This window comes from Tupaia chinensis, unplaced genomic scaffold (assembly GCF_000334495.1).
Source record: "Tupaia chinensis unplaced genomic scaffold, TupChi_1.0 Scaffold000140_1, whole genome shotgun sequence".
In the NCBI taxonomy this organism is placed as follows: Eukaryota; Metazoa; Chordata; class Mammalia; order Scandentia; family Tupaiidae; genus Tupaia; species Tupaia belangeri.
In genome coordinates, this window is record NW_006159610.1 from 1,257,670 (window position 1) to 1,281,630 (window position 23,961).

A 23,961-nucleotide genomic window follows, 5' to 3' on the forward strand; every position below is an offset into this window, starting at 1 on the left:
TTTCCCTAGAATGATTCCTTTTATTTGTCTTCCATTTTCTAGGAATGAAAGTATAATAATAACAACAAACCGTGAGAATAGTATGGGGTCCAAAATATATGGAGGAATACCTAACAATTGAAAGGAGAAGTCGAAATTTCAATCATTGTAGTTGAGGAATTTCAGTGCTTTCTTTTTCAATAATTAATAAAACAGTTAGAAAGCACAGAAAACTTGGACACTATGAACCACCATCATTTAAACTGATATATGGGAAACACTTTATCTAATACTATCCAAATACAGATTACTTTAAGATAACATAAAATACTTTCAATGAGAGACCATGTGTTAGACCATAAAGGAAGTCTCAATGTATTTAAAAGGATTTAAATCATACAAAGTCTGTTCTTTAACCCTAACACAATTAAATAAGCAACAAAAAGAAACTTTGGAACTTTCTGAATATTTGGAAATGAAACAACAAACTTCTAAAAACACCTTGAGTGAAAGAAGAAGACCTCAATCTTATGTCTACCTTCAAGAGCTAGAAAAAAGAGAAAAATCTCAAACCTGAAGTAAGCAAAATTTAGAAAATAACAAAAGTTAAAGTAAAGGTCAATGAAATAAAAATTACAACAGTGGAAAAATAATAAAACCAAAGATTGATTCTCTGAAAAAATTAAAAGTTGAGTAATCTCTAACTAAACTGAGCAACTGAAAAACAAAAATCACAAGAAATAATATAAAAAGCAATGAAAGAGGAGACATCACTACAGGCTGTACAAAAATTGGAAGGATTATAAGGAAATATTATGGACAGCTTTATGCCAATTAGGTAACTTGGATGAAATGGACACATTCCAAGAAAGACACAAAATGCCTAAGCTAACTCAAGAAGAAACAGAAAATCTGATTTGTCCTGTAACAAATAAAGTAGTGAATTATAAGCTTTCCTACACATACATAAGCCACACAATTTTGATCAAACATTTTAAGATGAACTAATAATAATCTTTTGTAAACTCTTTTAGAAAATAGAGATGAGGGATACTTTTCACACATTCTTTTAGGCCAATATTACCCTAATAACAAAGCCAAAATTATCACAAGAAACTATAAAACAACATCCCTCATGAACACAGATGGAATGCTCTTGAACAGAATATTAAGAAATTAGATCTAGGGAACCAGAAGTTAGCGTAATGGCTATGTCGCTGGACTCCCACGTAGTCGATCGTGGTTCGCATCCCGGACCCGGTGGCTTAAAACCCACGCTGGGCGTGTGTGCGTGCATGCCCAAGATCCCGAGAGGAGTATGGAGGAGAAGGGATTGCGGCGTGGCCATCCCCTCTGGGGGGGGGGTGATTTCTCGCTTTCTGTCGCCCTGTCTCTCTCGGTCTGTCTGGCGAGCGCACACACCCTATAGTGAAAAACCTCTCAAAAAAAAAAAAGAAAAGAAATTAGATCTATCAAAATATAAACTACATTATATACTTCGATTATTGGGATTTATTAAAAATCAATTAATGTGATATACTAGTAGAATGAAGGACCAATCATCTCAATGTGTACAGAAAAGTACTTGACCACCACTGGTAACTTTTTTTATTTTTTAAGAATCCTTTTTAATTAATTTTATTTATTATTTTTCTTTAATTTGACCAGAGAGAGAGAGAGAGAGAGAAAGTGAGGTAGCAAGCTGCCAGGTCTGGGACTCAGACTGCGGTTAGCAATGTGGGACTTCAGTGCCTCAACCACTATGCCACCTGCTAGCCCCTTTAATTTTTTAAAGTGATGTTTCTAAATCTAATAAATGACATCTGTGAAAACCTTAAGCTAACATCATATGGGAACTTTTTTGAGCCAAGGGACTCTTACCTCCTGTGTTCCTATTATTTTACCAGGGATCATAGCTACCAGTTTCTGCCTAATTTGGTAACTATCCAGGGACTACAAATGCTTATTTTTAAATACATATGTGTTTTTGGATTTTATAATTAACATGAGTATTAGTTTAATGAAAAATGCCTTGTTATACCTGGAACACAAAATCTTGGGCATCCACTTTTTAAAAGAGGAATTTATTTGCTTGCCTGTGGTAGCATACTCTGCTAAGGCACTACTGCTCTGCAGGCTTTGACCACATGGGAGGCCTAGGTTTGATTCCTTGTCCAACTTAAAGGTCAGGTATGGTGGTGTCTGACCTCAGCTGGGACACTGGGGCAGGAAGATCATGACAGAGTGAGTCCCTATCCCCCCCAAAAAAACCAATATTGAAAATTGTAGTGTTAATATCAACATACTCAAAATGTTGCCCAAGAGTAGTTAAATCTTAATTAATTTTGGGAGTTCAAGGTGACTTTTTTTCACTTTGTTATTACTTCTGTTATAAGCAGTAATCTAATCCTCAGATTCATCAAGGACAAGTGCAATCTGGCCTTACGATAAAAAATTGAATATATGAAGCTAATAGTCAGGTGATTTGGACTTATAATATATTGAAATCTGTGCAAACCACTACTCCCATTTTCATGAGATACGATTATTTTGCAAAAACAGAAATTGTGATATAAATGTCATGAGATGCATATTAGCATATATTCAGCTATCCATAGATATCTTAGGGAAGGAACTAAAACCTATTCTAGGTATCAGGGAAAAAAAGCAAAATCTTTTGAAGGCTATAGAGATTTATATGGAATCAAAGGGTAAAAAATTTAAGATCTTATCAACAACTAGATTTGAGACTTAAAACTATGGAAAACTTCCATTGCAACCCTTAAATCTCTTCATTGTGGATCTCATGTTTCTTCCACTGGTCATCTAGTTCATTCTTTATTCTTCTCACTGCAGATTGACTTTCTTTGATTTTTTTCTTCACTATGTAAAAGGTGATCACCCCAAAGAATTTACGTCTCTTCATTTATATCCAGGAAAGACTGGATCCCTCAATACATTACTGGGGAGGATAGTCTGATTGGCTAACTGGTGTTTGATTGTCTACCTGGTAGACATTTCAGCTATAGTTGATAAGTTGGAATATATTTGCCATTGCCTACATTGTGGGTAGGGAGCAGTTCTTAGATAAATAGGGGGTTTATTAAGTGGAAAGTTACCTCACAGGGATGTACTACATCATGCATCTTGAAGGACCTTGATGTCTAAGTAACTAGCTTCTCGGATAAATAGAGAAGCCGAAGACAGGGCTATATTAATCCTAAGTTTATAAATCACATATTTATTTTTAGAAAACTTTGCATTTGCAACCACAAGCAGCCACAGGCAATGTTAAATAAAGATTAAATGCTAAATGAGGAATTCATTCAGAATGGTGTTATCAATGTTAAAGCAAGTTATAAATCTCAAAATATTGGCCCTACTTTATATACCATGGGATTTCTGATTAGCATTTTAGCCATGCTAATTGAATATAGCAAAAGAGATGCCAATAACCACCCTGAAGTGTGTGTTCTTTAAAACTTTATACATCTTTGCGTTGACCACAGAACCATCTAACATACCAAGTACTCACAAAATAAAGTGAATCAAGAGATCATTGGGATATATAGATTTTCAGGTGTTTTCCAACTGTGTTTTCATGTTTCTTGTCTTCCGTTTTACACAGTAATACCTTTAAGTTAAACTTGGTACACCCATAAACCTTGACTTTTTATTTTGAACTTTTGATCAACAGGAGCTAGCAATTTCTGGTACTTAAAAATTGAAAGGAAAGGGGAGTTCTGAGTGGTCTCTTTCAGGGACTAAGACAGCTGAAGACCTTCTGCCCAGACTTTACCCTCTTGTCCCTCAGATCTAGCCAGGGTCAGAGTAATCCTCAGTTTCCATAGAATCTGCTGTACAAATAGAGAAAAATGGTACTACTTAAAGATTGCAGATCACCTCCTCCTACCTGCTTATGAATTCTCAGATTTAATGACAAAAACTAGGAAAAAACATAATCCTTCAGATGACCAAAAACCACTGCAAAGGTACAAGAAATATGAGAAGCCAAGAAAATATCTCTCCCCAAAGGGAAAAGAATAACTCCTTATCCTCTACAGACAATACAAGGGAACTCATGGAAATGTCAGATAAAGAATTTAAAATATTCACAATGACAAAGTTAACAGATGCAAGAGAAGAGAGACAGTGAACTCCAGAAGATGCAGGAGAAAGATGAGTTCCAGGAGGTGAGGAAGTTCTTGCACAATCCGAAAGAGGAAATACATACCATAAAAAAGAATCTAATGGAATTGTTAGAGATGAAGGCTATAATAAAGGAAATCAAAACCTCCTTTGAAAGTATTAAAAGCAGATTAGACCATGCAGAAGATCGAATCTCAGTTGTAGAAGATAGAACCTCTGATCTAGAAAAATTCACCAAAAAGGCTGAGAAAATAACCCCCCCAAAAATGAGAATGACATATGAGTAATTAGATACCAATAAATGCCCAAACGTCTGGATAATCCCAGAAGGTGAAGAAACTAATAAGGGTTTTGATAATCTATCCCATGAAATACTGGAAGAAAACTTTCTAAACCTAGAGAGGCATTCAAATGTCCAGACTGAAGGCAGTACAAATGACCCCGCGTAGACTCAACTTGAGAAGATCTTCTCCAAGGCACATCATAGTCAGATTGACCAAAACTACAGACAGAGACAAGATACTAAAATTGGCAAGAGAGAAACAACAAGTTACTTTGAAAGGATATCCCCATCAGGCTAACATCAGACCTCTCATCAGAAACAATACAAGCAAGGAAAGAATGGGAAAATATATTCATAGTGTTAACTGAAAAACAATCTCAACCAAGAATATTATATCTGACCAGATTATCCTTAAGATAAGACAAAAGCATTTTCAGATAAACAAAACCTGAAATAATTGATCAACACCAGACCAGCCATCCAAGAAGTGCTTAAGGGAGTACTGTGCCAGGAAAACTGAAGTCTGACACACAGAAATAAGAGTACCAAAAATAACCAAGAAAATAGCCAGCCTAATCGTAGGGAAAACTTCAGAGTTGACTGTTAACTTCCAGAATTTAAATGGAAAGATCAGACCACAGTAGCACTGCAAATTCAGTAGAAGAGTGATTAATTACATGAGACTGAACTGGTAAAATAGAATTTTATGTTTTTTGACTAAAACATTACTAATTTTCTTTGATACTTTGATTTCCATATTTAAGGGTTTTTGTCTCCTCTTAACTGTTGATAGGTTCATCTACCTAATGTTTGAACTGAATCCTAACCTTTTTTCCTGGCTTTAAATATTAAGCAAATTTTTCTTAACATTTTTTGAATTTGATCTATTAAAACTAAAACTTTTTCTTGAAATTAAAAAATGCCTTTAAAATATATGTATTTAATGAGTACAGGAAGCTATACAACTCTAGCTAGATGCTACTTTATAGTATGTTCATTCTACTTGCGGAGGTTCATGGTAAAAGTGAGACATGTATTCATAGATATGTATATATCAGCTGTGCTTGCTATTGAAAATACTTAGATTAGGATCTTAGTGAATCAATAAAATGTGAACAAAAAATAAAAGGCATGGAAAGCAACTTTAGATACCAGAGACAGTGTGGGAGGAGGGTGAGAAACGGCAGAGGGTGAGAGGCAGGGAATCAAGGCCGGGGGTGGGGGGAAGCAAAATATATAAGAAATAAATGGAAAATTATTTGTTGACAATAGCATGTATGGTAATATCCTTGATTGAGCCAATATACAGTGTATTCTGGATGGAAGATCTCATTCTGTATACTGTAATGATGAACAGCGAATGAATATAAACAAATAAATTTAAAATTTAAAGAATGGAAAGGAAGGGACCAGCAGTTAGCATAATGGCCACATTGCTGGACTCCCATGTAGTCGACTGCAGTTCAAGTCCTGGCCCTTGGTGGCTTAAACTCACGCCGGGCGCATGTGCATGCGTGCCCAAGATTCCGAGAGGAGAAAGGAGGAGAAGGGATTGTGGTGTGGCCATCCCCCCTGGGGCATGATTTCTCACTTTCTGTCTCTCTGTCTCTCTCTGTCTTTCTGGCAAGTGCACATACCCTCTAGCAAAAACCTCTCCAATAAAAAAGGGAAAGGAAATGAAAGGTCAGCAGGTTGTGTAATGGTTAAGGTGCAAAAAAGAAGAAAAGAAAAGAAATTAATGCCTGAGGTATGAAGCAATTTAGAGCTGGCAAGAATGTGGGAGTATTATATATGGGTTTTCTGTGGACAGGATGTATTTGATATCATATAGACTATTCTTTGCTCCAGAATTCCAATCTTGTATGACTTTTCCAGGTAAAAATGGAAATTTAAACTATAGTTGTGTGCTTAGAATGTTTATACACAATTTGGAAGATGTAATATATTATACACAATAATGTAGAGTCATTAAGATATTATGTAGCTGTATTTTAATATGAAGTATCTTATATTTGTGTCAGTACTTTGTAGTAAAAGACATAGTCTAATTCAAACAAATTTCAAGCAGTTTAGTAATAGAAGATTTTTGGTTTTTGAGATATTTGAAAATGTACTTGTTGTAATTAGGGTTCAAAATAAAACTTTATCCTTTTTATTTTTGTTTTTGTTTTTTTTTTTTTTTTTTTAAGAGAGATTTTTGTTGTAGGACTTGTGCACTTGCCAGAGAGACAGAAAATAAGAAATCACTATCCCCCCTGCCGGGGATTTGGCCACGCTGCAGTCCCTTCTTCTCCATTCTCCTCTTGGGATTTTGGGCACACACACATGTGCCTGGCGTGAGTTTTAAGCCACTGTGTCTGGGACTCGAACTGTATTTGACTATGTGGGAATCCAATAATTTAATCACTGTGCCATCAGGTGTTCTTTGTTTTGTTTTGTTTTTTGTTTCTTTGCTATAAGGCATGCGCACTCTAACTAGAGAGAGAAGGGAGAAAGTCAGATATCCCTCCCCCTTAGAATGATGGCCACTCTACAGTCCCTTCTCCTCCAGTCTCCTCTCAGGATTTTGGGTCCACATGCCCACGCACCCAGCATGATTTTCAAGCTGCTAGGTCTGGGCCATGAAATACCCAGCTGCTCATGTGGGATCCAGCACCTTAACTTCCCTTGCTATCTGCTGGTCCAAAAGCTTTACCCTTTCAAAGTGGTGTTCTTCAGCTGGTGGTGTTACTAGGAAAAAGAGACCAACACAATGAAACAAGCAAATATCATAAAGCCTATAATTAAAATGACAATGATCTTTTTAAAAAAATTTATCTTGTATTATAAATTTTTGTAGTGAGGATTAATTTTTGGGGCTCATTCTACTTTTCATACTAATCTGCATATAATAACATTAAGACCCCTTATCACATACGTTGTTTTAATTCAGTGGCTTCCTGTTTTTTAAAATTTGTTTATATGTTGGGTGGTTCTGTGGTAGAAGTAAAGAAAAATAATGCTTTGAGGTTGGACAGTGGTACAGTATTAAAGACTGACTGGTAAGGCAGCCTCACATCCAGTGACTGCCTGAGCATGCTGGGAGCATGTGTGCTGGGATGCAGGCTGGCTGAGGCTGGGGATGGATCCTGGCATCAGGACTCTGTTGGTGGTATCGTACCTCTGTTTCTCTTTGTTCTCCCTCTGTTTCACTCATGGAATAAATAGATTTTTTTTAAAAGACAGTGTTTTAAGGATCATACATATGGGATGGTTAGGTGCTTTCATTCAGTAGGGACTAATAGTATCGGGCAGTTTTTGCTGAATACTTATAAATGATGTGGAAAATGGGTGTTTTAGGAACTATTATTAGAACTATTATTAAATCCCAACTATTTATTGGGATTTATTTAGAAGAGAGGGTAATCTAGATTAGGCATTGCAGAAATGAGAAGGCTCAGGTATATTCAGGGAAGACTTAAATAGATGATTTTGTTTGGAGTGTTGGGATCATGTGAAGGGGAAAGATAGGATGATTGGAAGTGCATACTGAGGTCAGATTATTGTACTGGGTTATCAAGAAAGTCATAATGCATTTTTGCATAGAAAAACATAGAAAAATACAGCATGACTTTTCAGATGACCTAAAATACGGTGTAATGAGTAGCCTTCTGAAGATAGCAGCAGTGTTATAGGACTCAGTCTGCTGATGGTGTATGGGAAGGACTGGAAGAGTAAAAGATGAGAGGCAGAATGTTAAGTGAGGAACACTAATACTACATGAATTGAACTAAGTTGGTGGCTCTCAGAGTGGACAGGAAGGCATAAGGTAACAGAGCTGAGAGTCATTAATGCATTCATTAACTCCTTTCTAGATTCAAAGGGTAAGGGGATAGATATATCAAGAGATGGTTCTGAAGTTTTAACTATGGAGACAAGTGAAAATAAGAAACTACCAAAAGTAAAAAAAGGAGGGGAGGACAATTATTTAGGTATTAAAGAAGTTAACTTTATCAGTTAAATATATGACTGTGTCAAGCACGCAGTCGCAGATGTGCGACTGACTGGAGCTTGGGAGAAGAATCAGGAATAAATTGCTTTATAGTAAAGAAAAGACTAAAAGTGGAAGCCACTGTTTGAGGGTTGGAACCTAACAACAAAAGAGGCCAAAGATACCAAAGCAAGGATTTTTGCTGAGAATGTAGAAATTGTATGTGTGTTAGAAAGGGAAAAGCCAGTGGTAATTAAGGGGGCTTTATTGCTGAGGAGAAAAGATTAGTGATCTGAAAATACCTGGGTTTCGAAGATGCTGGTTAGTTAGGCCCTGATCAGTCAGTATTTTGTACAAGGCCAGTTATAGAATTCTAGGTGTAGTAACTCAAAAGAATTATTTGGTTTACTGTAACTTCATGCTTTGGTGGAAACATGTCAGATCTTTGTTAAGACCAGCACTTTAGTGAAACCATGTATTTGTGGACAACTTCTTATGTTATATCAACTTGAAATTCTTTTTTGGTTTATTAAAAAAAATCACAAATTGCCAAAAATCTTAGTAGCAGCAGTGCTAGGTCTGCAGCGTCATTGAGTTCCTCAGTTGTGGTGTTCATAAAGTAGAGATACAACTTAATATTCTGTTTGATAGTTTGGGGGATGTGTTAACATAGATAGTTTTTGTCACTATATTAATTCATCAGCATGCTGAATGATATCCTAGTGGTTTTATAAATAAATTAAAAAGCCATTGACCAGTCCATTAACATGTTTTACTACCTTCCCAGGGCAATCGCTATTATACAGAAAATGAAATAAAGTACATTTACTGCCACCTACAGGCTCATTCTTACAGGCAGTCGGTGTGCTCTTAGGGGTAAAATGTCATGGTGAAGAGCATAGGCTTGGGAGTCATTTCAAACTGGTTGAGACTCTGGCCTCTATTTTATAATACCAAGACCTTAGGCTAATTTCTTAATACTATCAGTTCTGTTTTGACATCTTCAAAATGTAGATAGGAGCTCAGACCTCACAGATTCGATGTTCAAGTAAAATGTACTCTTTGAAAATTTTCTATTATTTTGTACATAGTGAGTAATGCATGTCTGCTTATGATAGAGACATAATTGTTTAAAATTTGGGGCCCCATGATGTTCACAGCGTTGATGATAATGCTTAATTAAAAAAAAAAAAACATCAGAGGGTGAATATGCTCACTGGAGAGAGAAAGAGAAACCGAGAGACATAGAGAGGAAGCAACCCTTCATGGGGGTGGTTTGGCCAGAATCCTTTCTCTATTTCTTCCTCCCTTTAGGATTCTGGGCACACATACACACGTGCCTGTTTTTTTTTTTTTTTTTTTTTTTTCTCCCAAGCCCCTGGGTCTAGGACTTAAACTTTGCAGTCAGCCATGTGAGACCCAGCTACCTTAACTAGCATGCTACCAACCGACCCTTAATTTGTTTTTCAAACCTTCACTGAGTGAATAACGGAATGAATAGCTATATAGGATCCTGAGTGTCTGGAAAGCTTTTACGTAACTCATAGGGTAGTTTTCCTTGCCTGTTTATACACTACACCACTTAGGTATCTTAAATTTTAAATGTGGTGAGTAATTATAGACACGGGTTAAAATGCTTTAGACTCAGTGTAGATATTCTTAGGAGTTTCTCTGGTGACTTACGTTCCAAATCTGATAGTTTTCTTCCACAATAGTGGGACATTTTTATACTACTGATCTTAGAGATAGTATAGGTCCTGAACCCAGGGGCTCTAAAGTGGATGGATTTTTCTAAGCCAGGCCTGTTGACCGTAGCTGATCAAAAAAACCAGTTGTTTTTCTTGCCTTAAAGCACTCAAGGTGAGCCATGGCCTTGGAAGTTCTTTACAAGTCAAGACTTCTCAGCTTCCTGTGGGCTTTCTTTCCATACCTGGAAGGTGTGCTGGAGTTACCATGTGATTCTCCATGCCCTGAAGGGCACAGACGTGAGAGTCAGGCCAGTAGGTCCACTTTGCAGCTCTTGGACCTCTCTAAGCTGCATTTCCTTATTTATAACCTGAGAATTCACCAAGAAAATTTTGTGCTATAAATGAGATTATATGAGCGAGTGGATTTGCCCCTTGCCTGCAGCCACACGAGCCTTTAGTCTGCTTACCAGTATGCCATTGTTACCAATGCTGCCGTAGTTCAGAATTACGAGGAGTAAGTTTGGATGACGGGATATTGATGAATTTACTCAGCACGGTACCTAGCACGTGGTAAGCACTCAGTAAAAATGTTCCCTTTCTCTTTACGTTTAAATGCCCACCACACCCTGCTTTCCAGGTGTAGGTATCAAAACAAAACAAAACAAAACAAAAACAAAAAACTAGTTGACTTTTTGGCTGTCATGAATGTTTTCTCAGTTCTCCAACTAGAAAATGAATAACCAGGTTAACATACTTTTGGACATCAAAGAGAAGGTTTTAGAATTAGGCTTGCATGGATTTAAAATTGTTTTTCTTAATAGCACATTAAAAATGTGTGTATTTAACTGTTTGATTGTGCAGATGCTGTTGACTGAGTACTTGGATATGAAGAATACTCGTACGGCTTCTGAACCATCAACCCAACTAAGCTATGCCAGTACTGGACGAGAGTTTGCAGCCTTTTTTGCCAAGAAGAAACCTCAAAGGCCCAAAAACTCTCTTTTCAAGTAAGTATCACTCTGCTGGAAAGATAGCAGGTGTCAGGAATTGTTAGATCCACGTAGGACGACTGCTCTATTGACAGTTGTTACTTTCTCTAGCTAAAGTTGATTTAAAATAATTCATAGGAAATGAATATATATTCACTTTTGTTTATTTTTGTTTTTAGTAAGATGAAATGCCTATTTTGGATATGGTTCCTGGACAGTCTAGAACTCCTAATGAAAATTTCTGTAACTTATTTCTAGAGACTTTTATATAAAATTAAGGGAAATGAAACCCCTCTTTTGTTTCTGGGGAATTTTATATGAAATGAAAGGAAATGAAATGTATCAATCTTGAAAAAGCCCCAAGTGCTAAGAGACAACCTTTGTTAATAAAGTTATAAAAATCTCCCCAGCTAAGCTATATTGGGCTTTCTGTAATTACATGTTTAATACAAGAACAATCTGGAAATTCTTTTTTTTTTATTACAATTTCAGTTAACTCCATCAGACCAAGTGTCCAAAGTATATATCTCTTGGTAACAGCTAATAGTTAATGACATTATTAATATCAACATTAATGATAATAACAGGTACACTTGAATGAGTACTCCTAGGTACCAGGCACTGTACTGGGTGAGAACCTCAAAATAATCTTAGTGAAACATGTTGATAACTTAATTTGGATTATGCCAAATTTCAGCAGCAGCTGTCATGGCTAACATTTACAGTCTTTACTAAGTGCTAAAATAATCACTGTCATGAATTAGCTCATTTAGTCATTAAAACAACCTTACAGGTAGGGGCTCTGTTTTTAACCTTCTTGTACACATAAAAAAATTGAGGCACAAGAGAACTCAAGTAATTTATATAAGGTGACACAGCTAACAAGTGGTAGAAGCGGGATTTAAATATTGGCATTCTAACTCTGGCCTGCATGTTCTTTCCAAGGGTATTTACTGGCTATTTAAGAAGTTGTATCCTGAAATATAAGCACGTTAAATGATGGCATAACTACCACCCTACTGTTTTGAAGTCATTCTTTTTCGGTAGCTGAAGCTCTAGTGCCTTTTATTCATTGACTTTGGAGATTTGTTTTGTCTTAGATTCATATGTTCTTAATAATTAAGGAAAGTTTCAGCAGTTCATTTATCTTGTGGTCTAACGGGATGAAGATTTAGCATGTCCCTACCTGAAATGAAATCCATTCTGTTTATTGAATGCCTCATGGGCATGTTTTTGTCTGAATGTACGTTTTCAGCTCATTTGGGTAAATATCTAAAAGTGAGATTGCTGGATTGTAGGTGAGACTGCTTAGCTTTGTAAGACACTGAAAATTAACTTTCAGAGTGGCTATACCATTTCAGATCTTTTCAAGTGAATAATTAATTGTTAATTATTCAGTTATTAATCTTTCTGCCAGGGATACAGACCCCCTACAAAGTCCCCTCATGTTCTAGGGTTGGGTTTTATACCCAATTCCGTAAACTAGCTGCTGTCAAGGGGGAAGCACGCCTGGTGGTTGCCTTAAACCAGGCAGGTTCGTCTTTGCTGCTTGATATCCAGCTGGAGAGGAGGGCACTTTTCTTTTCTTTTCTTTTCTTTTTTTTTTTTTTGAAGAGGTTTTTTTTCTATAGGGCACGTGGGCTCGCCAGACAGACAGAGAGAGACAGAGAGACAGAAGAAAGCGAGAAATCACCCCCTGGGGGGATGGCCATGCCGCAATTCCTTTACCTCCATTCTCCTCTCGGGATCTTGGGCACGCATGCACACGCGCCCTGTGTGAATTTTAAGCCACTGGGTCTGGGACGCGAATCGCAGTTGACTTCATGGGAGTCCTGCCATGTAGCCATTACGCTAACTGCTAGTCCCATGGAAGGCACTTTTCTTCATCACAGGGCTGAATAAAGGTGAGGTGTGGAAACTACTGGCGTGGGTAGAATCCAAGCTATGCCACTAAACTGGGAAGATAGTGGAAGAAAAAAGGTGGTTGACAGAGGCCACGAAGACCGCCCTAGCTGCTGCCTAACCGGGCCCTTTCTTCCTTTTGTTCCCCCATTCCTTTTTATGCTCCTTTAAAAAAAAAAATTCTAGCTCAAGTAACATTCTAAATCTAGATTTATTGCAGACATCAGGCTTCAGTGTTCTTAGATTTTATGCTCTCAACCATCATCCCTAAGTTCCAAGCTCAGACCACATACATGTTTTCAAACATTTAGCCATCACTTCTAAGGTTGTGGAATTGAAAAAAAGTACATATAAATTGCTGGAAATAAAGAAATTAATGTAAATAATTGTTACTCTCTTGTTATTCCTAGGTAATAAAAGCTCATTACTGATCCAGAATTAGGCCGTTTTTACCAATTTGCTGGTTTCTAGTCTTGGCCTATGGTGTGCGAGACATGTTTGCCTGAACAAGTCTCCTGTTTTAGCAGCCCTGAGTGTCTGACCATAAAATAAAGAAGCGAGACTGAATAATCTCTAGAGCCTCTTTTATTGTAAAATTGTATCACTCTGTGACTTGTTGGAAAGATTTAAAAAAGAATTTCTGAATAGCAGAGATACATCCAGCCATAAAGGATTAAGATTTTGGCAAGCCGTAATCTGTTTTTATCACATCTGTGAAGGACTTTATTGCCCTTGTTAATTGCCTCTAGCCAAGGTTAATTAAGTGTGTTTAAGTTCTCTCCCATTGTACAACCCGCGCCTCACCATCTTTGCTCAAGAGTTTATTTTTTTCCCTTGCCATCTCTGATCAATAGCTGTCAGCATGCTTTTTGGAGGTCAGTGGCTTCTTTTCTGCACTTGACTGGCAGGTGGCACTTTTGAAGTAGTGCACACTTTGCCTTCTTATGGCTCTTAGTACCCTCTTAGTTCTTAGCAGGGTGCAGAGAGAGGATCAAGTCACCCAAGTGTTTCCCTCACAGGCCGATATTCATCTTCCTTGTCAAGGAATGGATAAAGAAGGCATAATTAAGAAAATGATGGTGTTCCTTCCTTGTTACCAGAAACCTATCCCATTATCACCGTTGCTCTTTCTTACGCTGCTGTTTACCCCCGAGTGGCACTAATTCATAGGATTCCTCCTTTCAGCCTGCTCTGCCTTTGAAAGTCTCAGGTTTGAAATCGATTTTCGTAGCACATCAAAGGCTCTAATGGTTGGTGTAGTCATGATTTGGCCTGTTTTTTTTTTTTTTTTCCCTCTCCTTATCTGTGCATGTCCCTTAAGATTGCTTTATTTTTTTTCTTTTTCTTTTTTGTCTTCATTATCTTAGCTTTCAGGGACTATTCTTTATCATGAGACTATCCCCCATGTTTCTGAACTCTGAAACAGTTCCTGGGTAGGTGTGAACAAACATTTTCAGCTTGGTATTTTTGTGAGTATTTTATGTGTGGGCAGCAGGTCAGTAACTAGCAGCCATTTAGAAATGATGCTATTTTCAAAGACATTTAGGGAGAGAGCAGACATGCCTTGCTTCTGTGGTGTGGTATTCGAAAGCAATTCTAGCAGGCCCTTTGGTCCACTAACTGGGAGAGTTAGAAAGGTGGGACCAGCAGATGGTTTAATGGTTACATCACTGGACTCCCATGTAGTTGACCACTTTTTGAGTCCCAGACCCAGTACTTAAAACTCTCACCAGGCGCATGTGCATGCTTGCCCAAAATCCCGAGGGGAGAATGGAGGAGAAGGTATTATGGAGTGGCCATCTCCCCGTGGGATAATTTCTCACTTTCTGTCTCTCTGTCTCTCCAGCAAGTGTATGTGCCCTATAGCAAAAATCTCTCTTAAAGAAAAGAAAGGTAAAAAAGAACTCTGCCTCAGAGTTAGTATGTCTCTGGTGGCAGCTGGCAGGATGATGGCGTTGAGCTGGATGATAGCATGATTAAAATGACTTTGTAAGATGCTGCTATTGTGGTGTGTGGATGAATTTTGGCAAAGAAAAATGGTGGTCTTGGGGCCAGCAGGTGGCATGATGATTAGGGGCGCTAGACTCCCATATAGCTGACGTGGTTTGAGTCCTGGACCTGGTGGCTTGCTTTCTCACTTTACCTATCCCTTACTCTCTTTGTGTATATGTGTGTATTTTTCTTGGTCAAATTAAAATAAATAAATAAAGTTAAGTAAAATAATTTTTTAGGAAAAAAAAAAGAATAATGGTGGTCTGAAGACAAAGGGAAGTTGGGCAGATAAGGGTTGTACCATTTGAAATGCAGAGTAAGCACAAGATCCAAAAATTGTTGTAGACGAGCGCTAGCCAGGAATAGTGCTCATCAATCAAGGTCTGGGCAGCTGTCCCCAGCCCTGTCATGGTATGGTGAAATATCTTGACGGTGGGACATCAGCGAGCATCACACAGACCAGAGGAGGATACATAGCTGCCCTCCACACGCTTAGTTGCCACCTAAGTGTTCGTTTCCCCTGTGGGTCATTGCAGGTTCGAGTCGTCCTCTCATGCCATCAGTATGAGTGCCTATTTGCGAGAACAGAGGAGAGAGCTCTACAGTCGGAGCGGAGAACTTCAAGGTGGGTGATTGAACTTCTATGGAAAAATTAATATTCAGAAGGAAGAGCCAAAGCGTTTATGGTATGTGAGTCTGGAGTTTGCATTCACAGGATTCTTCCCAGATAATAAAAATGTAACGACTTGCTAATATGTTTCTTCTGTCATTTCCCAACATCTGCTGCCAAGCAGCTAAAACTATCACTATGGCCATAGGATTTATGGACCTGCTACTATCAAGTGGGAAATCAAAGCAAAAAGATGAGACCAGGCTCTTGTTGCTTAAATAGCAGACACGAGTGCAGTTGCAGTCTGAGAGAATGCCAGTCTTGTGTGGCTGCCACTGTCACTTTGAATTATTGTTTTTGATACTTTCTGGAATATGGTAGGACTACCTGAGGTTTGCAAATGGACATATGCAACCTCTGTCCTTATTTAAAGGGAAGAAGGATGTTTGTAAACAGTATGGTCTAATCAGCATAACTTTGGTACACAGGGTATTTGATACCCGCACGTGGTTACTCAAGAGTTGTGCTCTGCAGAAGAGAATGTTTTAAAAATATAAATAGGGGGCCAGCAGATGGCATGGTGGTTGAGGTGCTGGTCTCCCACCTGGCTGACCATAGTTTGAGTCCTGGACCTGGTCGCTTGCTTTCTCACTTTCTCTCTCTGATACGCACATGTGCTCTATAGCAAATTAAAATAATAATAATAAATAAAATAAAATAAATGTCTTGGGACCAACAGTTGGCCTAATGGCTATGTTGCTGGACTCTTACGTAGTCGACCACGGTTTGAGTCCTGGACCCAGTGGCTTAAACGCACGCTGGGCGTGTGTGCGTGCGTGCCCAAGATCCTGAGAAGAGAATGGAGGAGAAGGGATTGTGGTATGGCTATCCCCCGTGGGGAGTGATTTCTCGCTTTCTGTTTCCCTGTCTTTTTGGTGTGCACAAAACCTCTAGCAAAAACCTCTCCAAAAAAAAAAAAAAAAAGAAAGAAAAAGATAAAAATATTTTTTAAAATATAAAGTAATATTAAAAATCAGCCTAACAGTATTTTCTTTTGTGACAAGAAGATGCTAATTATTGAAAATGACATCGATTAAGAAAGATTTATGAGGAACTGCTAAGTCTAAGACATCTTAGGTACTGAAAGTGATGGAACTTTGGTACAAATAAATATAAAATGAAGCCTTATAGGTATGAATGTGTGCACACGTGTGCGCACACACACACACTCACACATCAGTAACCAATATCAGGAAGTAAATATTAATAACTAAGAAGGTGATACACCTACAATTGCTAGAGGAGTTAAGCGGAGGGAGTTATTATTTAAATTATAAGGGCTGGATTTGCACATCTTTATTGTCTTTTATATATTGGAGGCCCTTGGAGCATTTTGTCATGGCAAGCCTACACTATGAGATACTTAGTTGTTAAGACTCATCGGTTCTATATCAAAGCACAATGAAGTAGCGAGTCAGCCTTTCTGGATTTAGAGTGGTGCCTGGTCATTTTTGTTTTCACCCTCATTGTTGATCTAGTAACCTATAGATTTTCCAGAGATTCTTGTCTTAGTCCATTTTCTATTGCTGTAACTAAATACCATTTAGCTCCTGGATCTGGAGGCCCAGTGTCTAGAGCCACTTCTGGACAGGACTTCTTTGCTGGTGAAAACTCTGCAGAATTCCAAGGGGACATAGGATATCACATGGTGGTGGGGGGGGGCAAGAATGTGTACATCAACTCTGGCCTCTCCCTCTTCAAATAAAGCCACCAATACTATCCATAGCGGCCCCATCCTAACTGCCTTCCAAAGGCCTCACCAAAGTCAGATTGAGTCTCCACTCCCTTAATACCTCAAAATGAGGATTAAATTTCAACCCGAGTGTCAGTGGAGGCATTCGAAGTGCAGCAGTCCTGCTGGGCACTGTCTACTTAAATCATTGTGTGTGTGATGAGATGCCATGTGTGTCTCGGAGTCTTGATGTACAGCAGTACAGAGAATAATAGGAACTGGAACAGATGACAGAATGACCCACGCTGTGGTCAGACATGAGGAGAAGGAGGAGGGTGATAAGGCTCTAGCAGGCAGCAACCTCCCAGGAGAGTCAGGGGGGGTCTGCGAAGTGTGGAAGGAAGTGATTGTAGCACAGGTTCTTGCAGGAGTTAGGGTTGTACTTAACTGCTGCTCAGGGGCAAGGCAGGTTATCTAGGGCTCAAGTACTTTCCATACTCAATTGTCTTTCATTTAAATTTCTTTTCAGCACTGGCTTAAAAAATAGCTTAAATTTGCCTTCATAATTTCTTTCCACCTATCTTCTAGTATGCTAAATTCTTTTCATGATGACAAAGCCCTTTTTTTTTTTTAAGGTCGAATCTTGATCATTTCATTTTTAAAAAGTTAACAAACTTAATTTTTTAGAGTAGTTTGAGGTTCATAGCAAAAATGAGCAGAAAGCGCAGGGTATCTAGACACCATTGCCCCTATACAAGCACACCGCCCTGCAGTGAAGCCTTTCATCTGAACCTCAGGATGAAAACGTAGAGCACATAGTCAGTGGGACAGCAGTACAACTTGTCACTCTCTTGGATTCAAGCATAGTTAGGCAACAAGGGCAAGTGATTGATAGCCAGTTCTAATTTCTTTCTTTTTTTTTTGTTAGACAGTTAGAATGGTGAGTACTCTATGCTGTGGGCATATGAATGACTTTTTGTCCATCCTCCCACCTTGCCCCCCCACCCTCACTGGCTTGTGATTTCCTGTTAGACAGTATAGTGTGTCCGTGAGAGGAGGGAGTTCTGGCACCAGATCACCTACATTTAAAAATCTACCTCCCATCACTAACTTCATGACCTTGGGCAACCTACTTGGGCTGTCCCTTCTTTCTTTTCTCTAAATGGGGATAAAAAGAAGTATCTAACCTAGGAAGTCACGAAAGTAAGCTAGGACAGTGTTTAAGAGCATCTGGCATACAATGGATGCTACGCCATCCTTCTCTTGTATCCTTGTGTCTAGTAGTGCGACTTCAGAGCTTTCACACACGTTCATTTCTTCCTTTCTGTCTTCTCCAGATAGCTAAATTCTACCACGTTCTAAGTGAAATTTCACCGTCCCTTTTGATGAGGTTCCCGCTGGTCCTTCTCGCCCCTACTTTCCACAGTCTTACATACTCAGGATGTGGTCCATGCTGCGTGCTTCTCACACATCCCCAGGATTCTATTTCTGAGCATTTTCCATAGTATGTGGTGGAGCAATGCTCACTTGTTTGACTCAAAACTATCATCTCCATGAGAGAAATACTGTTTTATTCCTATGCTGTGCGTAGTGCTTGGTATAGTAAATGTTTGAGAAATATTTGCTGACTCAGTGACATTATGAATGAGGACAGTTAAGGTCTAAAGTAGGTTAGAGAGATTGCCAGTGAGAGGTAGGTAGGACCCTCAAAGGAGATGGAGCTGATGACCATGATTAGCTTCATAGGTTTCCTTTAGTTTTTAAGTTTAAGAAGTAGATACCACACAGGTTTTTGTTCTCTGCAGTTACACGTAAGATTAATTATATACAAATGTTGCCTTTGGACTGTTGGCTTAGGAAAAAACTGATATATGTAATTTTAAAACTTAAAAAAATGTTTATTAAAATTTTTGCCATAGGGTACATATGTTCACCAGATAGAGAAAGTGAGAAATTGCCTCCTGGGGAAAATGGCTATGCTGCTATCCCTTCTCCTCTATTTTCCACTTGGGATTTTGGGCATGCACTCACATGAGCCTGGTGTGATTTTCAGGCTGTCAGGTCCTGAATTAAAACCACAGTTAGTCAAGGGAAGTCCAATGACTTAACCAGATTGCAACTTGCTGGCTCTTTAAAGCATTTTTTGTTTTGGAGAGGTTTTTTTGCTATAGGGTGCATGCGCTCGCCAGACAGACACAGAGAGACAGAGAGACAGAAAGTGAGAAATCACCCCCCAGAGGGGATGGTCACACCGCAATCCCTTCTCCTCCATTCTCCTCTTGCGATCTTGGGCATGCACATACCTGCGCCTGGTGTGAGTTTTAAGCCACCGGGTCTGGGACTCGAACTGCAGTCGACTATGGGAGGCCAGCAACATAGTCATTACGCTAACTGCTGGTCCCGCATTTTTAAATCCAATGGGTGGCCAGCTGGTAAAGTATGTCACACTGTGAGGCTGCCCTATGTGAGAAGGTTCTGGGTTCATGTCTAGAGTCCTATCTGAGTACACTAGAGCACATTCCCATGCTGTAGGGTTAGGTGGAGCTGGGTGAAGGTCACAGCATCAAGACCCTCTTGTGGGTCCTTTCTCTTTGTCTCTGGCTTTCTTTGTCTCTTACTCTCTCTCTCTTTTTTCCTCACTTAATAGCAGAAACAAAAAAGAAAACTTCTGTGCTAGCAGGTGACATAGTGGTTAAGGCACAGGACTGCCACATGGCCAACCATGGTTCGAGTCTAGGACTCAGCAGCTTGGAACTTATACCAGACTCTTGTATATTCATGCATGCCCAAAATCCCAAAGGGAGAATGGAGAAAGGATTGCTGTGTGGCCATCCCCCATGGGGAATGATTTCTCACTTTCTGTCTCTCTGGCAAGCCCACACACCCTATAGCAAAAATCTCTCTCTCTAAAAAAAAAAAGTAAATAAAAAATAAAAATTAAATAAACTCTTTAAAAAGTCCAACCAAATTACAGATACATTTTCTCCTGTGAGGATAGTTAATAGAGGAATCACTATAACCTAACCAGGAACTCTCCCATCTTTCAGAATGTTAGTTGAGGGCCAGTCTGTGTATGGTGATGGAGGAGGCCGGAAATAACTGTGTGTGTGGTTTGAGTCCTAGAACCAGTGGCTTGAAAACATGCCAAATGCGGGTGTGTGCATGCCCAAAATCCTGAAAGAAAGGAGAGATGGAGGATAAGGGATTGGGATATGACCATTCCCCCATTGCGGGGTTGGGGTACTCACCTCACTTTCACTCTGTCTCTGTCTCTCTGTCTCTCCCTCCACATACCCTCTGGCAAAATAAAAAGAAAGCTAGTTGAAATATGAGGCTTTCACGTACAAGTCTATTGTACTTACTGTTCAGTGGATAGGAGGAGTTATCTGGAGAAAAATGTAGTTAGCAAACCCATCATGTTTATAGTAGCCATTAAAAATAATTTAGGCGAGCTGACATATTACATGCTTGATGAGAGACTGGATTGGCTGACTGATTTTTATAAAAGTTTGATAGTGTTTCATTCAGGAGCAAAAGTTTTCTGATGAATGATTTTAAAATTTCAGCGCAGGAAAAGGGAAAAAATCACTCCTATGTTCCATTAAAAATGATCATCCCTTTTCAGTTATCCCATCAATCTGACTGGCCCAAGGACCACAGTGAAATCTGCATTTTCGCTTATCCTTGAAAAGGCATAATTGAATAGTTCAGTCAAATCATAAGAGGCTGGAGGATTTTTGTCTCTTCTGTTTAATGCTACATAGCTGCAGGCTTCGCTTCCCAGTGGTTTGGTTCAGAGGGTCAACTTTTCCTTCTGTTGCAGGGAAGCAGCCACGAAATCCACCAGAAAGGCCATCAAAGTAACATTAAAAAGCTCAGATTTTTAGAAAAGTTAAGTTCCTGCCAACATTTTCAATTTATCATGCAATTAATGTTACTCAGTGTAACAACGCACAGGGGAGAAAAGACTGAAAAAGATGAGATTTCTTTGGTATTATCAACCTATCTCAATTGGCTCTGACTGGCATGGTACAGATGGTTCATTATATAGTCTGCTGTTGGCAATTGGGCTGAGGAGGTGGGGGTGCCATTTCAAAGTGAGCGGGATAACAGGTGGGAATCTAACTTGTATATGTGTCTATGTTAATCAGTGACTTCCTGTTGTTCTGAGTCTCTCCGTTGCCTCATTGTACTGTTCAGACAGTGTTGTAGATGAAGAAAGATACTTGTTTTAGTGCACATTTAGCTTCAATATAGCTTAACAAACTTAATGTGGAATTCTTCAGGAGACTAAGATGATGGATGAACACATTATCTTGTAAGGGTTAAAAAATTAAAATACTGCCATTCATGACTAAAATAAGCTCATTAGTTAATGGATTCCACTGTGCCTAGGTTTTCTCATATGAAAAACAGAGCTGTTATTAGGCCTGACTATTTAGAGGGATATTGTGACTAATAAGTTAGGTATTAAAACTCAGGAAAAATAGAATAAGTTTGTTGACTTAAATTTAAACAGTACTTTAAAACATTAGTATTGTAGAATGAATAATGGTCATCTACCTGACCTCTCATTTTCTCCTCGACTGTGGTACAGACTTTTTTCTTTTTTTAGAGAAAGATTTTTGCTACAGGGCATGTGCACTTGCCAGAGAGACAGAGAGAAAGAAAGTGAGAAATTATCCCTCCGAGGGGATGGCTACCCCGCAATGTCTTCTCCATTCTCCCCTCGAGATTTTGGGCATGCACGCACATGTGCCTAGCATGAGTTTTAAGCCACAGGATCTGAGACTCAAACTATGGTCGACTATGTGGGAGTCCAGTGACATAACCATTATGCCATCTGCTGGTCTCCAGAATTGGCTTTTTTCAAGATCACTAATTGCCTCCATCTTGGCAGTGTTAGTACCTGCTCTTCTGCATTTATCTTTTTTTTTTTTTCAAGATATTTACTTTTTAAAATTTTATTCATTATCATTATTTCTTTTAATTTGACCACAGAATGACAGAGAGAGAGAGAGAGAAAGAGAGAGAGAGGAAAAGAGGGAAAGCAAGCTGCCAGGTCCAGGACTTAAACCCTGGTCTGCCATGTGGGAGTCCAGTGCCTTAACCACCATGCCACCTGCCGGCCCCTCTGCTTTTATCTTACTTGTTCTTTCAGCACCTATTTTCCTTCTCTCCTCCTCATGTTCTTTCTGAGTTGTCTCAAGAGCCTGTTGGAATGTCTCCTTTGTTAGTCTTAGGATTTCTTTAGACTCCCCAGTGGATCTTGTAGAGCCTTATGTAATACCTAGGAGCAGATGACCGCCATGTCTTTGTCTCGGCCCAAAGTTCATTATTACTTCCTGACCTCTTTTGGCATCCTCTCTCTTTTGGTGAGGATGCCATCCTAGAATTCCTTATCACAATATTTGAAAAAAATTGTCCTCATAATAATTTTCTTAATATATTCATGTTTTGTTTGCTTGTTAATTTCTTACACTTTGCTTGATCTAGAGTGTACTAAGAGCATTCTATATTGGTATATACCAGTGATGTGCGTTCATTGGTACACACCAGTGATGTGTGGCTTGATGAAGCAAGTGTGATGCAGGAAGGCTGTATCCTTAAGGCCTCTTTATTTCTAAGTGCAAGCCTAAATACCTCAGAAACTTGGTGCAGTAAACAGAGTAGGGGTTCTGTGATTTGTCTTCTCTCATTTTTAAGGATAATAAAATTCGGGAATGTGTACAGTATATTAATTGCCATTAATTCAAGTGGAAATGTGTTTTCAGTTTTGATTACAGTTTCTTTTCTGTCTTGGGGCTACTTAGTACTTCTGTTTGTACTCAATGATATTACCTTTAGAGTGCCATTTTTATTCCCATTAGTTTAATGAGTGGCGTTTCTATAGCCCTGACATTAAAATATTCTGTAAAGCTCCAACCACTTGAGAATTGACTACTCTAAGAGGATTTGCCTTACATAGTAAATATGGAAGTACTGGCATCAGGGAAAACTGGGCTCTTCTACTGACCTGACCTGAATATTCTGAGTTTTTCTTTTAATGGGTCATTGGTGACTGGGGTTCTGAATACTTAATGATATTGTATGTAATTAATCTTTTTGGAGGTGTCTTGCCTTAAGGTAAGATAATGTTTAAGATGACTTAATCATGGGTTGATTATCTTTCTATAAAAGGATCTATAAGAGTTTCTTAAATAGGAAGCTGTTCTATAATGGAGAATTTAAAGCAAAATTTCATTTAAATACACATTTTCAGGAATATTTTGGCTGAAATAAAGTATGTTGTTTAATATACATTTTTATACTCATACCATACATTTGTTCCACAGCATTAAAGAAGTTAGTATAAAGCTTTATACCCTGAAATATTATTAGAAAATCGTGTTCAGCCTTTTAAGTTTTGCTTAATGACCGTGTTAGTAATTGTGCAATGTGCAGGGAACATGAACAAAAGTACATTTTTCCTCCTAAAAATTACATATAATTATTTCACATAACTTTACGTTTTCATACTTCTCTTTAATCCTCTAAAGTAGTATGTAAAAGTTGATTCCCATTTTATTTGTGTGTGTGTATATATATATATTTTTTTTTTTTTTTAAAGGATGACTTTAACTTACTTTATATGTAAGGCTTATCCTATCATAAAATTTTAATATAA

General features: G+C 38.5%; 1 protein-coding gene across 1 annotated transcript in view; it reads left to right on the plus strand.

Annotated features, from left to right (window-relative positions):
- The window catches only part of EXOC4 (exocyst complex component 4), a 923,760-nt gene that overhangs the window by 249,198 nt on the left and 650,601 nt on the right, over positions 1 to 23,961 (plus strand). Inside the window, exons 8-9 of the mRNA XM_006144991.1 lie at positions 10,931 to 11,076; positions 15,489 to 15,577. Coding sequence (XP_006145053.1) covers positions 10,931 to 11,076; positions 15,489 to 15,577 — 235 coding nt within the window. The remainder of the gene's footprint in view (positions 1 to 10,930; positions 11,077 to 15,488; positions 15,578 to 23,961) is intronic.